The 18860-nt window shown below is 33.7% G+C and overlaps 1 protein-coding gene across 2 annotated transcripts; it reads left to right on the top strand.

Annotated features, from left to right (window-relative positions):
• The first annotated feature begins 3792 nt into the window (after window positions 1-3792).
• On the top strand, window positions 3793-12395 carry LOC128242307 (uncharacterized). 2 transcript variants are annotated; one of them, XM_052959403.1, is made up of 9 exons: window positions 3793-3906; window positions 5519-5627; window positions 6269-6384; window positions 6835-6870; window positions 8733-8909; window positions 9193-9375; window positions 9581-9841; window positions 10026-10271; window positions 10397-12394. In XM_052959403.1, the coding sequence occupies exons 1-9, from the start codon at window positions 3891-3893 to the stop codon at window positions 10879-10881; spliced, it is 1629 nt and encodes a 542-aa protein (XP_052815363.1). In that variant the 5' UTR covers window positions 3793-3890; the 3' UTR covers window positions 10882-12394. The 2 variants fall into 2 exon arrangements, with proteins under 2 accessions (XP_052815363.1, XP_052815364.1); XM_052959404.1 differs by lacking the exon at window positions 6269-6384 and having other exon boundaries at window positions 10397-12395.
• Window positions 12396-18860: the final 6465 nt, after the last annotated feature.

Below are 18860 nucleotides of genomic sequence, written 5' to 3'. Positions count from 1 at the left end.
ATGTTACCCAACAAGATATTCACAATAAACTAGGAACATATACTACTTGTGACAACATGCACATGGGTGAGAGGTGCCGTAGTTGATAGGCTTGAAGTGGCGTGGGTAACCAATGCCGCAATGTGCTACAAGTAGTTGAGATAGATATGGAGAAATAAGTATAGTGTTTTCTGGGCATAATTGGCACGCATGTATAGTTCAATCTACGCCATTTCTCTTTAAATGATATTTCTCTTCTTTTACTAGTCTCTTCCCATGATTCAGCGCGTCTTCAAGGTGCGTATAGACGCAGTGTCCAGCGTTGATTATTTAAGCCGTATTATGCTTGCTGAAATGTCATAATTAAGTTTGAATTTAAATATACATCAATTAGATTTAAATTGTTTAACGGTTGCGTGTAGTTTATCTTTTATTGGGGATATTACATTATTATTTTAAACTCTTATAATTTACCCGGAAATACATATGCGGTATGAACGCTGTTTCGGAACACTCGACGTCGTTTTTTTTTTATTATTTCAATGTTGCTGCAATATGTTTAAATAGTGGTTTTATGAATCGTTTAGTTTATGGTCCATATTCACTTACTTCATAAGTGTTCCTAATGTAGGTAGCTGTGAACATGAAGCTGCTATCAACTTGCCAATGCAACTGATTTTAAAAAAAATAAATAAAAATAAAATAAAAAAATAAAGGACCATTTCGGGTACTGGAACTGTCTTCAAGAACTCATATAAAGAGATGATAAAATTACACAAGATAGTGAACATACCGAAATTCTCTTAGACTTTTGCTAAGATCAGCCCCAGATCGAAATATTATAATACAGCTGTCTGGAAATCGTATCTAATATGCATTGAGGCAATGGCCAGTTATTCTATGGCTATTTGTTTCAAAAAATAAAAAAGATCATATTTGAATGCTGCTAAATGAACGCACAATCAGTTTTCAGCGAATTTAACCCAAGCAATTATTTTTCAAGCAGTAAGTTCGGTTGTCCGTTTTATTAAACGTGTGTGCGAGAACTGGGGGTACATCACGCTAAGATCGAATGAACACTGTTCAATTGTGGGCCAGCCTATCCCAGAACCATGTGCAGCGCATGTCATGTTAACTTCTGTCATCATTAGTCAAGGTGGGCACATTACTTTACAGAAATAAGCTATAATGTCGTTTTTCTTATCAGCCAGCATACATTACACTGAACATGTACGGATTTAATTTGTAGATTTGTGGTTTTACGGAATGATATGTCTGAAATATCATGTCGTGTATGTAAACTATAATTGTTGTATATTTCAGCAATACTTAACCAATGTTGGTCTATGAATGGACATATTTATATCGGTACACTCGTAAGATTTAAAAAGTGTACATATCTATAGCCATAGATAAAAACTTAGCCTATTAACACGTTGTCGTTCATTTCTGAAAAAGGTGTTATACAAAAATGTAATATAGTTTCAAGTAATCGATGAAAGTAGAAAAGGTGTAGAAAAGACATACTTTCCGAAAAGAACATAAAAAGCAGTGTATTACCAATTCCTGGCCGTTACGGGTAAAGTTCCTTAAACCCAAGTTCTCTACTATAATGAAAATATTAACTCATCTTCATCTAAGTAAATGCCAAAAACGCCTTTCAATCCAAAACACTCTACCATGTTAATACTGTGTTTTACAATGACAATAAGCGGGAAGCTATTAATGCAAAGGAACTTGGCATGGTGAAACTTCCGACTCGTTTGTAAGGACAAACATTCATCAATCGCTTGTGTTTCTCAACCGTGATTACGCCATGTTTTAGAAATCTCATCGGTTTGTGATATGAAGTTTCTTATTAAATTCATAATTTGTTCCATTATTGATAATAAATCATCGAAAATGTTCTATCCACTGGATGGCCTTGGATCACACATTAATTGAAGGTTAAATATGTTTTCGTTGTGTTTTTCATTTTCTTTTTATCAATAGCTGACAGAATATTCTAAATCCTGCAGCAAGAAACGAAGTGTTTTAGAATAGTATATGAGGAACGCATATATTATTTCAACGTTGGAGGATAGATGTTGGGTAAAAAGAAAATGTTGCTGAAAAAATAGAGGAAACATATAATGATTTTCTATAACAAGAACCATGGAGAGCTTCACTACGTCTTTCGGTAAAGGTTTAGGTGGTGTATTTTTAATATATTTTGCTTTGACTTCGTGCTACCTATTCTGCTGTTAACAGAAAATTGATTGGTATTTTTACTGTATATTGGAACAAACTGTTTGCTCGTAACTTGGTAGTATGGACTTTGTTCTCATGCCGTTAAGCAAATGAACTTGAAAGCATCTTATATACTGCAAAAAAATTATTTACTCTCGTTTTCCTATGTAAAGGTTTATTTAATTGTGTAGGCCTTATCAAATATTTGCTTCACAGTTTTCACCATGACCTCTGCTAAACCATTCCATTGTGGTTGTAGTGGTAACAAAGACACGTGTAGAAAACTCCAGTCTTTAACAACGTCTTTGAATACGCCGTCGGCGTATTCCATTGCATTGTTTGAGAAAAAGCCAATATTTAGAATTTAACAATACGTATTTTGAGCTTTGGGATTACGGTTGAACCACGTGTGCCCGGTAATTTGTCTACTTTTAAATTTATGTTGTACGGGTCAACACTCAACAAGTACTCGTGTCTGTTAAAATGGAATACGTGGCTGTCAAGAAATTGGTATGGCCTTTTTGACGTTCAAAATTTGGGACGATTATAGTTTTTAAACATTATAAATCTTGAACATTTGATGATCTGTGATTTAGACAAACCAGACAGTTCAGTACATAGTAATTTATTTGTCATTTTATGACTAGTCAAACGATATATGTCATCAGCCTACACTAAGGGCTAAAAGAACCTCTGCTAATTTTGGTGGGACTTTTTGTTAGTTATTCACCGTTCTAAGAAGTGCCAGGTCTGCTCTGATTTGAAGAATTTACAATGACGAAATTTCTTTTACGTGGTCATCACCAATGTTCATACTAGATTTGTGAGAACATCATCACAAAAAGGTATACATGTATGTTTATTCTGAACTTTTCACGATTTGACCGTACGTCTTTTTCACGTGCTCTCTTCAGAATTGCACCTAAGTTTCTGTCATTTTCATTTTTCGTTTGAATGAAGTAAACTACATATGATTCGTCGTTTAACACTTTAAACGACTCGTTAAGGCCCAATTAGTAGAGGTTTCAACACGTATGAAATGTGGCATATTATTTCGAATTTCAGCGTTTCGAGTTTTAGCATTAAGCTCAACCTTTTTTTCTCATATGTTTGGTGTATTTAACCTTGTCATTTCTACTCTTTTCTTCTACCTATCTACACATTCTTACGAAGGATTGTAACAGTGTGTATAGACATTTGATCACGAGTAAACGTCAATGGTCAACTTGAACATTTTAGTCCGATTCATCCTATTTTCATCCATACTTGTTGGTTTTTTTTTCCATTTGTAAAAGTGTATGTACTGGTATTAATATATATATATATATATGCACTAGTAAGTAGTATACATCCCATGCCCAAAGCCTCCACAAGTCCTAGACTGCAATAACAAATATCTTTTACATACTTTCGGAAATATTATCAAACCCATGGAAATATGGCCAGTCGAGGAGCCGACTATCCACTTTAATCATTTATGGTATATTGTTTTCTCAGATTTCATCAAAACCTGGGTATTGATTAACTTGTGCTAAATGTCTGATTTAAAGTGGCTGTTTTTGACTTGTTCGGTTTCCCAAATTTAAGTGTGAGCAAAAATATCAAACTGGTTGAGTCCATGTCTATAACAGGACAAGACGTTGACACGATTTTGATATGATACGGATATATGCGAAGGAATAATGGTCATTATGCATGGTAGGTTCAAACCAATTCGTAATGTTTATAATGAATTGTTTTTTGTTTATGGATCCAATATGAAAATGTTTATTTTTCTAAAAAAGTATCAAAACAATATTTTTAATTGTCTAATCACTGTATTGTTATTTCTGGGATCCCCTTGACGAATATGATCGTTCGACATATTTCTTACATAGCCTTGTTTCATGTTCGATTTTTCAGTAATGTGAGTTTCTAAAGAGACTAATTGTGTTCATCTTTTAATTTGAACGTCGATTTTATAGTAAGCGTACATACATACGTATTACAGGTAACTTTATATATATTTGTATATCTATATTTATATACTTCTTTGGTAAACCACATCAACGGAAAAATACGTTTGGAAAACCAAAAATTATTCGATCATATTTTAATAAATAGAGGTATATAAATAGATTGATTATAGTAAACCACCTATTACGATGCGGGTTAAGCACATGTATAATGCATGCACATAAAAATATAGACCAGTGCATAACACTCTGCTAAAACGAAACTCGATACTTAATGCATCTCTGATCAGTTAGCCGAACTTAAGTATAACATAACTAGATATAATAAGTATTGGTTTGTGAATATTATTGTTAAGGCAGTGGAAATAAAACAAGTGTTTTATATTGTTAAACAAGCAGTAATGTTATTTAGTCATGCTTCAAGACATAAAATTGTTCAAATGATATACATTCAATTTATTCTATATTCCACATACTGTTTTGTAAAGTAAATAAGCATAAATGTCCATGCTAGAGTAGTGTTTTATTATTATTGCAAGTACTTCTCAAACTATTAACATATATTTTAAACAATATGTACCAAACTAAGTCCTGATGCCTACTATAACTGCACCGAAATTTATTCTATGCATAAACAGCACATTTTTTATTTTATATATGTTATAATGTTTTCAATTCAAAGTGCCAAAAGGCGTGTTAGAAAAACTATATTGATACAATATTATTGATTTGTAAAGTTTAATTTCAATACGTTATACGGACAAATAAAAGTAGAAACTTAAACCTGTTGTGCTAGATTTTGACATCTGTATGGCTTTCAATAACACAAAATGTCGGTGATTTAACAAATTCCAGAGTCGTCAAGGTCTTAAAAACAGGGATTATATCAATTCTTGCAGGCATCGGACGAACATAAACAATAAATTACGAATTATTTGGAGACATAAAGCTATAGTATTACATATGTTTCAATAAGTCAATGTTTTCATTCGTTTATCCTGCACAGTGAACCCCTTCCCAGGCGGTAGAATAAAATATACGCACTATTCCTAAAGGAACGACATTCTCATTAACATATAGCCATAAAACCATCTATTCTATCAGGAGCGTTAGTTAAAATAGACGTACGAATTTACTAACACTCATTTGATGATCCAACTTTAATTTCCGTCTTTCTCGTCTAATAATACTTTAAGGGGTTGAGAGGAAAATTCAACTCAAACTAATATATTTTGACGATTTCGACCCACTTTGTATAGAACACCGGTCCTCGTGTCCCTCGTGTTTTGAGCAGTATTGTAGTATCTTAAACCCGCATATAATTAATATGAAAACTTACCAAGTATTTTTTTCAGGCCTCTTCATTCTCCTTCTCATCTGTGAGGTTTCCAATGCAGTGCCCAATGTCTTCGCAGAGCCAGTCACATCGTCTCCTTTTGTGTGTTTCATAGATGTTTGCAATCTGTAAGTGTTTCATGAATAATATAGCACACTGCACTAAAGAGTTGCTCAAAGTAGCACAAATGAGCAGATTGGAAGACGAAATGCACTGATTATAGTAACAGAATGATTCGATTTGGTTTAAATCATATTGATACAAGTATGGGTACGTCATTTGTTTCCTTGTTTACAAAGTACACTGCGAGTTTATTTTTCAAATACATTACATTTAACCCTTTAGTGTTATCTATTTAATTTGGTGTAATTGAAAACGTCCACGATTTTAGATTCGGATTAGAATATTGCTGCCGGTCGAATATTTGGTTTAAGTTGCTGTCTAATCAATATATGCATAATCATGTCTGAAAAAGGAATGTAACCGATGACATTAAAATACGCTTATGGGCATACTTATGTATTCAGAGGCATCCTTATGTCTGTGTATTGTTCATTTGTGCGTTAGTCATTTGGGATTCTATCGGTTTATTACAAATATATACATTCAGGAAAGAGTATACTTCGGAAACACCATTTAAACATAACTTATGACAGCAGCCACTGTTCATGGACAACAATGGTAATTGAAATACTGTTTAACGCCCCATTTTGACTGATTATTTACTGATTATATCATTGACGTCTGGCAACTGGTTATTTATCTTCAGGAACACATCCAATCAGTTTTGTGACTTGAGGTACAGGCGTTGTAAGAATTGTAAAGATGTAAGCAATGATTGCTTCACCGACCAAATGCAAGCCAACTGTACACACTTTTGTCATGGTATGATGATATTGTATCTATTATTAGTATACATCGACTATTCGAATAAGCAAAGAGGGCAAAACGTGGCTAAGTATTAAAAGAAAGAGAAATAAATTTATATAATACTTGAATGTATAAAAAAAAATATGTATATATGCAAAAGCATTTCGGCTACATCATGATACTATTACTTCTGGTACCCAAATAAAACGTTCATGACGTTGAAGCGTTTTAAAGAAACTTGCTTCGGAGTCAAAGAAGGCTTTCCGAAATTTTGAACGTTTCCTGTCTTGCTGTGCTCTAAGCCTGCAAAGTTACTCCATAACACCTTAAGTTTTTAAGCCATCTTTTAAAGATAACCCTGCTTAATTCCTTGGAACGAAAACAAGGTGTCCTTTGTTTTAATAGTGTAAATGTGTATATATATGCATATAGAATATTTTTAAGTAAGACTATGCATGATTTCAGGTGTAGAGGCTGATAAACATATAGAGGAACTTAGAGGCAAGTTGGTTAATTAAACTTGTTTTACTGAATATTTAAAAAGCAGGTCTCAATACTATTGTATAACATACCACCAAACCTTATGCATTTATAAGTTATGCATTTATCAAAGGAAAATGCATTTATGCATTTAGGCCACAACAAATTGATCATTTGTTCGTCGGATTTGCCGCACCTAAAATTCGAAAAACGAAAAAAAATAAAAAAAACTTTTTTTTTGCGCCCGCACTTCTTATTTGGCCGCGCATATTATTTTTTTTTTTACTTCTAAATTTCCTCTATTTTCTGAAGTTTTTTTACTGAAAATTTGAACCTGCAAAGTCGACTTCGCCTTTTTTTGAAGGTATTTCCATGTTTTACATTCTCCGCGAGCAAACTTTCCTCGTGTCAGGACAAAATCAGGTCCGGGTAACCGCAAAACAGCCGATATTTGTTGACAGTCTTTTTTGTCGGGAATATTTTGCAGGACGCACCGTTGTTATTTATTTCCGGTATTAATTTGCAGGATACTTTCAGTTTTCGTTAATGTAAAATACACATTTTTAATTGAAAATCAGTGTCATAGTCAATGGATTATAGTCTTCAGTAAACAACAACAGTTTCACAGCGTCGAAGGCAATAATTATGTATGTGTGTTTTAAGTAATTCATTGTTTTGTACTCAAAATTTAGTGTTAAATAATAACTAAATCAGATTTTGAGTGCAAAACTTATATTAAAATACACGGACACTCGACTTACAACAAATGAACATGTTTTCGTGAGTTATTTTTTAAATTCTAAAATGCATTTCTCAGTTTTATACTCGTAATTGATAAAAATAGAAGGACTTGTAAATGTTTCAGAAACAGTCTGTATTTATGCACCATTCAATTGTAACCATGCCCCCCCCCCCCCCCCCCCCCAGGCCCGGGGTATACCGGAGATAGCCGGTGAAATGGGCCGTGTTTTCACCTTCCAGGTGGCCCCGCAGTGCCGTTGGTTTCACCCGGGGTTGGCTGGACCGAAAGTCAAAGTCCCGGCTATTCCCCGGACCTTGGGGGTCGTGGTTTCAATTGACTAGTGCATTACACATACATGTACAGTATAAAAATAACATCAGTAAAATCAGAAAATAAAACCTGTTATAAGTAAAATGACTGTTTTAATTTTCTCAATTCTTTGTTCTTATCCACTTGTTTTCTTTGATCGATTTGTAGTTAAGTGGCCTGTTATTAAAGTGGCCTGTTTCTTACGGGCATTGAAGCTATGGAGGGTGTCATGATTATTTTTTTTCAAGGCACGGACCTATAAACCATTGGTTCGTGGTAAAGGCGAGGTCTTGAAAGGGAAACATCTTTATTCCACCACCTGCTCTAATATAATGACCGGTGCCACATTTGAAGATTTGTTTAATACTGGTTCAATTGTGTTGTCCTGCAATTTAATCGGCAGTGTCTTAAGTAATAGTAAAGCACTGGATCTTATTGCCATTTGTTATATATGAGACAGATTTTCATGTGATACAATCAAAACCTTTTCATTTATATTTAAACTAAGAACCTATGTTTGCAATTAAAAAGCATTTCTTGACATATTGCATGATAAATTTAGTAAGAAATAAACTTTTTAATTTTTATTTTATTTTTCGCCTTGCGCTCGCCTCTGAATTGCCTTAAATTTAAAAAAAAGTATTTTAAATTTTTTTTCGCTCGCTCGCTCCTACTTTTTTTGGGCAAAATCCGTAGAACAAATGATCAATTTGTTGTGGCCTTATGAACTATGTATTTAAATTATCGATGACATAATTGATAGAGCAAGGGAGACTAGAGCTCATATATTAAGCAATGAAAAATTCAGTTATTTCATTCCAAATATTTTCAGTAAAAGATTGTCCTGCTCTTAGTCGTATTGACCATGGCGACTACAATGTAACGGGACCCGTTGGCCATGATGCAATTGTCGGAGTAAATTGTCACAACGGATATAGAATCAATGGTTCCGCAAGACTGAAGTGTAGTGACTTTGGTAGCTGGAATGGTGTACAACCATCATGCCAGGGTATGATTTTGAAGACATTACTTAAAACGCCATTAAAATAGAGAAAATGCATGCATGTTTATGAATAATTGATTACCCGTTAAACATCAATCAATCAATTAAGCGTTCGATTTCTTTCTGACACTCGTGTATTTACTCAATGATTTATTTGGTATTTCCTGTTGTAGCTTTTCTTCAAAATTGATTCACCCAATGATTTTTACCACTGGAACATATAGTACAGTCATACTTCTGAGATGCTTAATCACTTTATAAAGTGAATATAGAAGTATTTCTATTTCAGCGATCACTTGTCGGAGAATTTCAGAACCACATCAGGGTACATCCAATGTCTCAGGGTCACAATCTTTCCATATCGGTGATATGGTTGAACTTCACTGCAATGCCAACTATAAGCTAGTTGGTGAAAGTATCATAACTTGCACTGAAACTGGCGAGTGGAGCAGCGGAGTACCATTCTGTGAAGGTTTTTAAAATTTTCACTTTTTACCATGATTCATATTATTTGCCATTAAGACGATGCGTTTTGATTTCAGCTCCCGAGTAAATGCTGGAAGGAAGTTAGCAATTATTTTGTCTCTATACGTAGAATAATTATTTAAGTACTTCATGCCACCTATTCAAACGTTAGTACTTGAAAAGCAAATAAGCGTAAAAATATTCGCTTTCAGAAATCAAATGCTGGGAACTTTTGCCAGTATTGGACGGGTCATGGATTTACAACGAAACCGGTCCGGCAAGGCCGGGAACCAGAGCTGTACTGAAATGTGATAATGTGCTCGATAACATTATCGGACATGCTCTGATTTGCACGCAAAATGGAACATGGGTGTCTGAAGTTATGGCAAGAAGCAAGCAGCCTAATTTAGACCTGAGCAATTACATGCCTTTTTGTGCACCGAAGAAAGACGGCAGAAACGTTGTATCGCGTGGTAAGTAACTTTATAGACAGAAGTGAGCAATTGCAGTTATTATAGCAAAGTAAGGTTGATCATTTATCAAAAATGTGTATTATGTGACTGAATTAATTGTAAAGATTTCAGAAAAATAAAAAAGATGATCTAAATCATTTTATGATTAAAACCTGAAATCTAAACGAGCTGTTATCATTTTAAGTGTTGCTGATAATCGGTTGCATCGGAAGTTCTTTAGTGACTGCTGCTGCTGGGTTGTGTGTCTGGGTTACAGCATTGAGATGCAAACGAAAGTCCGTTAACCTATCATCGAGCTCCTTAGATAAAGGCACAAACGATGAACAGATAGCACTTATCAACGGTGAAAATACCTTACCAAAATTCATTGAAACAAACGAACAACACAACTCCAGAAATAACCGAATGTTGCGTAATGCAAACGAAAACGGTACTGTCCAAGTTTTTTCCCATTTTTGTTTGATTTTAAAAGAATATGACAGTATGGTTTCGTTCCACATACGTTTATGTTTGTACAAATACCAACACTATAATAAATTATATTTTGTTTCATAGGTATTCAGGTGATACAGGTGGTCAACCATGTCCGTGCAAGTTGCTCGCAAACTGATAACCGAGAAATGCAAACAAACGTCAACCTGAGTCATCCTGCGGGTGGCGATGATGATACAGACGATTTCAGCCAAGGAGGAAATGATAGCGACGGACGCCGACCTCATACACCTGAGTATTATTTTCCTACGCAAGAAACCGATGATCAAAGCAATGAAGAAACTAACCCTAAAAGTCCAGAAATGACAAATGCTCAAACTGAAAATGGAGTTCATCATTTTGGCTCAAATGTTATTCCATTGGATTCAGACATTGCTCAGTTAGATTTATCAGTTACTCAGCCATTTCTTAGTCGAACAAACACTTCTTATCCTAGTCGTATTCACTCACAACCGGCTACTGACACAGAGAGCGATCAGAATGCTGCCAAAATCTTACCATCTAGCGGTATGCAGCCGATTCACGAGGATGACATTTCGAAACATTAGTCATTTTACCAGAAGTAACAATTTTAATCGTAATGAAAACTTTTAAGTGATCAATGTTGGTATTTATATCAGCGTTTATTTTGATACGAAGGTACTTCATACAGCTATGCTATAGGTTAATAAAACACTTAACACAAAGTATACACTGGACATGCTTGTTTTTGAGGTATTGAGATCAAACTCAATACATATATTGACTGTGTGAAGGAAAATTGCTATGCAAAAGAAACATATTTTGTGAATGGCATTTTTAGAATAATTGCCATTATTTTAATACTTATTTGGCAGCAAAGTATAATCGTACCAATGTATATCAAGAACAGAACATATTTCAAATTTACCAACGATGACATTAACAAAGCTGTTAAATCTAACAATGTTCTGAACAATCGATCAATTGTTTTACTTCTCTCCATCATTAAATTATGTCCGGAAAATATACTTGAAATACTTTATTCAGGAGTGTAGGGATAAGAGTGAGGATTGAGCACTAAAACTGGTTTAAACTCCCAGTAAATCTACATTTTATTGACCGTTCCATGGAGGTACCTAACAATCCTTGAAAAACATATCTGTTTTTATATAGTATATATGCAATGTGTTGTTTGTGGAGTTTTGTGCTGTTATTCCATGTTTCTTTTTTGTGTTTTGTTTTTGTGTTTGTGTTCTATTTCTTTGGAGTGTAGACTGTGCCATTAAACAGGGAGCATGTTTAAACTTTTTGCTTCTGAGCTTGTTTCTGTAGTTTTACACATACATATTGAAAAGCTTTGAAGAATTGACTTGAAACTTTACATGTACTTAGATCTCATTGAGGATAAATGCAGTAGATGTGGAATCATAACTTTGGCTGTAGTATTTTCAGAAATTGCCTCTTGATAGTGCTCATACCTTTTGTTTTACGAGAGCAAAACTTCATTCAAACATGCTTTAGTTAAAAATTACATTTGTTTATTAAAACATCAATGTCATTTTGCATTGTACATGTTCTTTCATATATTATGTAATGTTATATATTTGTAATGTATATTATTGTTATATATTGTTAAATTGTACATGTTCAATATAATGGTCATACATATATACAGAGACTTAAGAAGCTGTGTTACCTTCTATTATATGTTTATATGCATGTCAAGGGAAAGTTTCATATTAAATAAGTAGAGTTGAGTTTACAGGTCTGTCACGTCTGTCACGATTTCAGATCGAGGTTAGATATATGAAGTTATATTTGCTTTATATAAGCGATTAGGTTGTGGAATAGAATGTCATCTACCACCAAATACACATATAATTGGTAGAAGACAAGCACTCGGATTAACATTAACAAATAATCTTCCAGTGTATGGCTTTATGAAACCAGTGTCCGACATAGACAGCACTTAGCAAGAGACTGAAAACTCTAGGAAGACGATTTAAGATTAAGTAATGTATTCAACACATTAGTTTTTATTGCATGTGAAATGAGACAAATGTTAACCCTTTATGACTCATTGCATTAACTATTGTAGCTTTTTAACACCGATCTTGATAACGATAATATAATATATTGTTATATGGTTTAATTAAAAAACAAAAATTAAGCTTGATTTCCATTTAAAAAAAATAAGTATGTAGTATCGACTTTTTCAACAAAGGAAATCATTCCTATTGAAAAATAGTTAATACTCATCCTAAAAGATCATTTTCTTTTTTCCCAATTAAACTATGTCCGCGATAAGTCTTTCCGCCAAGGTTGCACATACTTTTTCATCATGCTCTTTCTGATTCAAAGTGTTCGATGTTCTAAGGGTGGTCTACATAATAACAAAGGTCAGAGGAGGTCTAAATACTATTCTCTTAATATCGATGCCGATGTAAGTGTTAAATGTAATTGTATTTTGAATTCAGTAGCGAGACACACACAGAGAGAGAGAGGGGGGGGGAAGAGAGAGAGAGTGGAGGGGGGGGGGGAATCTATTGTCTCCATTATGAGGAGGCACGGCGAAGCTTCCATAACACACAACTGATTTTACTTTGCAAACAATCAATGTGTCCAAATTAAATGAGGTTCTTGTCTAGAAAATTCTTTCCATGATATTGCTACATTTCCGTTCAAAAACATGCCGCCAATTACGGATAAGGAGCATGAAGAGGCGATATGCACTTTTGTATGTATGACACTTTATTTTCTGTTCAAAAGAATTTCACTTGATTGATTATATTTCTGAGTGCATGTGTCATAATTCGTTATGCGTTCTATTCACAGCAATCAAAGACTATTCAAAACTCGTGCGAACACTTTCTCTTACAAGTCTCTATAATATAGTTAAATGATATTTAAGGATAGTTTATTAAGTAATATTATTTTTAGTTACCAATTACTTCGTAAGATTACAGTACAATAGCTAATTTGTGTCAACAAATCAAGGGTTAAAGAAATCAAGACTCGTGAGGAATCGTGTTGATGTTAAGTTGAAAGATATTAAGGTTTAATCAGCCTTGTATTGCAACTTGGGTAGGATAGGGTGACATCGACATTTATCGCCATTCGCCGTTACAATTTTTAACGAACATCGGCCGTTGTTTGGATTGTATCGGACGAGCTATTGTTAGAACCGGGAAGTATTTGACCGTTATCCGTAGGTCATTGTTGGAATGTCAACATATCATGGTATGTAGAAATTTAATGATGAATAATCGTTTATAACTAATAAATCGTAAAAGTACACGCTGACAGTTGAAATCGATTCTTCTAACAATTTTAACAATTACAGTAAAACATGATTAGTTAGTATAATATATGCGTAAATGGAAATCGAAAAAAATAAATACTTGAATGTTTTGATATTCGCGTAAAAAAGATAGCATATGTAAGCAGACCGTGAACAGTTTCGCACGTCAAAGTGATTTAAAAATTAATACAAAATCGTTCAAATCTCTTTTGAAATGTATGTTTTATTGGTGTTTCGCCATGCACAATGTAAATTCATGTTTCTTTAAATGTTTAAATAAACATTTTGATTATTTATTAAGTGATTTGTTGAGCGATCCGTTTCTAACATACCATTATTCATGTACATACGCCGTTTTTTATGCGTTTACTTGTGAGGAATTTTGTCTTGTTTAAGACTCGAACCCACTACCGCTGGGAAGAATTCAAACACGCATTAAACTATCAAGTTGGATCCTTCTGAGTGAATTCGACCGTCATAGCTGTCAACACAGCAGATGTCAGAGATGATGAAGGTATTTTATATGAAACATTTTGTTTATTTTAAAATTCGCTTTTAGACGCGCAATGTTTTCAATAAACAATTTCAGAACGCAATTGTTCGCTTTGTCCATAAACATTTGTTTGATGCTTCTATGTAACTTACAGATTAAAATTATGAACTGTTTCATGATTATAAATTAACAAAAAAGTTAAAGCTAAATCCTTCTTTTCTCTCAACATATTGTACTTTGTCCAATCAAATTATCTTTCCGTAGTTGAAGTAACAAAATGGAATCAGTTGCAGCTACAGATGACGATTGTGATAATGGTGATGATGGTGATGATAGTGATAGTGATAGTGATGATGATGATAATGATGATGATGATGATGATGATGATGATGATGATGATGATGATGATGATGATGATGGTAATGATGATGGCAATGACGATGACGGTGACGATGATGACGACGACGATGTTGATGCTGATGCTGATGCTGATGATGATGATGATGGTAATGATGATGATGATGATGATGATGATGATGATGATGATGATGATGATGATGGTGGTGGTGGTGGTGGTGGTGGTGGTGGTGGTGGTGGTGGTGGTGGTGATGATGATGATGATGATGATGATGATGATGATGATGATGATGATGATGATGATGATGATGATGATGGTGGTAATGATGATGGCGATGATAGTGATAGTGATGATGATGATGATGATAATGATGATGATGATGGTAATGATGATGGCGATGACGATGACGATGATGACGACGACGATGTCGATGCTGATGCTGATGATGATGAGGATGAGGATGGTAATGATGATGATGATGATGATGATGATGATGATGATGATGATGATGATGATGATGATGGTGATGATGATAGTGATAGTGATAGTGATGATGATAGTGATGATGATGATGATGGTGATTATTATTATTATTATTATTATTATTATTATTATTAATATTATTATTATTATTATTATTATTATTATTATTATTATTATTATCATTATTATTATTATTATTATTATTATTAATATTATTATTATTATACGTATCAGCATTTTTATAGCGGAGGAAGAGTAAACTGTTGGTATTGCATTTGTTAATGACTCATATCTATATCGTGAACCAAGTCGTTAATATTAACGCATTAAAAAGACACATCAGCAATGATGAAACTGTGTTATCGTTCAAATTCAAAAATGTGTAAAAATAGCTTAAAATATGTAGAATGATAGAAAATGTCACTAAAATGAATTTCAGGTCAACAAACGTACGTGAAGGAATTATTATAGGTGATGTATTTTGTCTGTTGTTGTTTTTTGCTGAATAGTTACATTTATATAGTTCCGTGGCCATTTTTATAACACATATTTACTCTAAACTAATGTAATATTACCGAATCTTCCCTCGAGGCCAACGCAATTAAGTGATTGGTAAAAGGGCGGCATATTGAGACCCTCCATATGTTCATTTGAGAACTTGTAGCAGAACATTCATTAAAAGAAACAATATGGATACTACCTCTCAAGACTAAATTGCATTGTTGAAGACCGGTTCAGAAATTACGAAAAGAAAAATTGTTTACCAGCCCAATGGGGTCTCTTCCCATTGTGCCTGATTATTTTCTTTCATGTAGTTGCATTGTGTTGCGACTTAGGTAATTGACACAGCAATTTGATTAGCGTTCCTTTACTAGGATTGTCCAAAGTGCTTGTCTAGCGTCATAATAAGGTATACGAAGTAGAACTGAACGACCAGCGGTCACCACTTGTTGCTGAATTAACTTGGCGATTCCGGTCATGTTCCTTCTTGCAAACAGTGTTACGTGCGATCTTGTGATTATCACTGACGGTTATTTTGCAGGCACGCATTCATCATTGTCTGAATGATTTAGAGCAAATGGTTCTGAAAGTGATCATAAAGTTTGCCCAAAGTTTTTAATTCCAACTAAAATGTGGTTTCTTTGGCCTTTACCTAGGGCCATTAAACCGGGATTATGTTTAATTTTTTTTGCTTCTGAGGTTGTTTCTGTAGTTTTTCACATAAGTATTCAGATCTGAGAATGTCGCAGTTTTACGGTCTATGCTTCTTTCAGATTTGAGGTGACCCATCGCTTTTTTGATATTTGCGGTCAACTTCGGATCCTCTGTGGAACGTCTTTGGGACATTAATTGTTACAAAAGGAAACGACTTAATTTTCTTGAGAGAATATTTTCTATTGTTATATCGTTAGGTAAACATGTCTTGTAAATTAGTATCTTGTTTACAAATATGTTTAATAATATATATAATTGTCTGTATAAGTACAAAAGATACTAAATTAAATGAAATATTCCTTCTTTTTCATACTCAATGCTGTAACACAAACCCAGGTTCATATTGTTATTAGGATAATATATGTTTATTCTTCCGAAATTGCAGTATAAGGTTCTTACCAAAATTAGGTAATTTCAGACTTTGTATTATTGTATTTTACCTAATTGATATTTTGAAAAGCGACGATAACAATCTATCACTTTTATCTTGATAATATTCGTGTATTACTGTTGTTGATATAATACAATTTGTCGCATATTAATCATTGGCTATGGTATGTACCTTTCTTCTAAAAATAATAATATAAAAAGAACTTTAGAACATGAGTGTTCTGTTTAATGTCAATGCCAATGTTCGTTTTCGATATTCGAGTGTTTTTGACTCCTTATTTTGACTCCTGATTTTGACTAATGAATTACTAATAATATTTTTCCCGCTTTAACAGTATTCGATGCTTCACGATTTGTCATTGCTTTCATCAGTATTTCAATGAGACATATCAATAAGTAGGAAGTGAGGGTGTTCAGGATTTAATAAAACTATTTAGAAACGTACTATTAGTTATTTTGTAATATTTAGAATTAATGCTTATTATTAGTCTATTTCAATAATGTTAACTAGACTAATATAAGTAAGAAAAGGTGTAATGTGTTCATTATTGTTATTATCATTAAAAGTTAGGTTTCTCAATGTATCAAAAACCTCAGTCTAATACAAAATATAGTTAAATAGCTCAAAGGATTATCAAAGAGAATAAATTTAAGAAATTAAAATAAACTCCGCCACATTGTTTGGTGCGGGAACCCTTACTCTACTTGCTATATCAGCGGGGTTTTCATTTGTGTTCATGTATTTTAATTGAAAGCTAGATTTATATTCCTCTAATTTAAACACAAAATGGTAAATAGTTTCTAAATGTATCCTCTTTAACACACAATGTGAGTCTGTGAACAAGTGTTTCAATTGACTTTTGCTGAAGTCTCATGAGCGTGATTGGCGTCGTAGGTGCAAGTCGTGTTTTGTATAAGATCAGTTCAGACTTTCGTACATGTGATCTTAATTACACTAGATATACACATAATGCAAACTTATTTGCGGTCTGAATTTTGTCGGATATTGTCACACGACCTTTTTCCGATATTTTGATCTCTTATCTCATCCCAACGTACCACATCCGCGTCTTCTTACGTTGATCCCAATCTGATCGTTTGATCCACAGACTTCGCACAAACAATTTTCCTTTCAAAGTTTAACGCTTGAACCAACGTAAAAGATCAATCACAGACGCTATCTGTTTCAAAACGGTACCTTTTGTATGGAATTTCAATTCCAACACTCTAACAGGCTATTTTGATTGTATCAAACATCATGTCCCAAGTCATGCCTAGTAATGTCATACACTCTCCGGTTGCTCTGTCATATTCCGGTATCATTTCATTCACTTTGTCCTCGTTCGAGACCCTCTCACGCAAGTTCATGATGGCATCACTTAACGTATGCTTCGAAATCTGTGAAAAAATGTGATTCCTTACCTTGAACTTAGACTCATAGCAAAACGATTTGCTTGTGATTTTACACATAGTTAATGCATTTTCCATAAAATGTTCATACAGAAAATAACACACTTAGCACGTATCTGCCAAGGTCGTTCCATGTTTACATACCGAGCAAGATTTAATACAAGACATCAGAAAAGAGTTACATCGTAATGCACCTTTTTTCATGCGTTAAAGTACTGTTCATAGTTTTTGGGGTGTTTTTACCAACGGAACTGCACTGAACTTTTACAATATCCATTCGGAAGATGACATATGAACTAATCGCATTATTTATGAGCTACATTTGTCCTTAGGTAATTGAATCATTGTCGTTAATATCGTAAGCACGTAAATAAAAACACTTTGACAATAAGGTAGCATTCAACAAACGGTACTAGCATGATACGGGATCAGAAACAGCAGTAGCGTGATACGGAGTTTTCCATACGGCGTGCTGTATTTTCGCTGTTGCATATGGAAAATTAATAAGCAATTAATAGGCAAATGATAAATTCAAAATATCAGATCACAGGAATATATATTAAAGTAAATATGAATGTAACTTATGTAATACATCTTCCAAAAATGTATCGTTTTATGTGATGGTATTGTCTGCCATGTGTTTGTTTGTATAGTTTGCTTCAATATAACAAAGTTAATATGCATCCATATTTACAACAACACAGCAACAATTCATCAATGGAATTGATTTAAATGAAACACCATAACAACACAATAATAAATATACAGAAACCCAGAATGTGCCGTAAATATCAGACTTTGTTTTTCAATTCAAAATGTCAACAGCCGCGCACAAATCAATGTTCTCCAAGAGAATCACACCTTGAAAGGAAATCAGATGTCAAGTTTATTTGTCAGACATTGAATGGATTTCGCA

This window comes from Mya arenaria, chromosome 8 (genome assembly GCF_026914265.1).
Source record: "Mya arenaria isolate MELC-2E11 chromosome 8, ASM2691426v1".
In the NCBI taxonomy this organism is placed as follows: domain Eukaryota; kingdom Metazoa; phylum Mollusca; class Bivalvia; order Myida; family Myidae; genus Mya; species Mya arenaria.
The sequence above is the reverse complement of the archived record's forward strand: the minus strand, read 5'-3'. Positions and strand labels throughout refer to the sequence as shown.

Bases quoted from the DNA above. Each gene is read 5' to 3' on its own strand.
- LOC128242307 (XM_052959403.1), top strand. The intron at 6,385-6,834 runs GTATGATGATAT...GCATGATTTCAG, and splicing joins CTGTACACACTTTTGTCATG to GTGTAGAGGCTGATAAACAT. The intron at 8,910-9,192 runs GTATGATTTTGA...TTTCTATTTCAG, and splicing joins TGTACAACCATCATGCCAGG to CGATCACTTGTCGGAGAATT.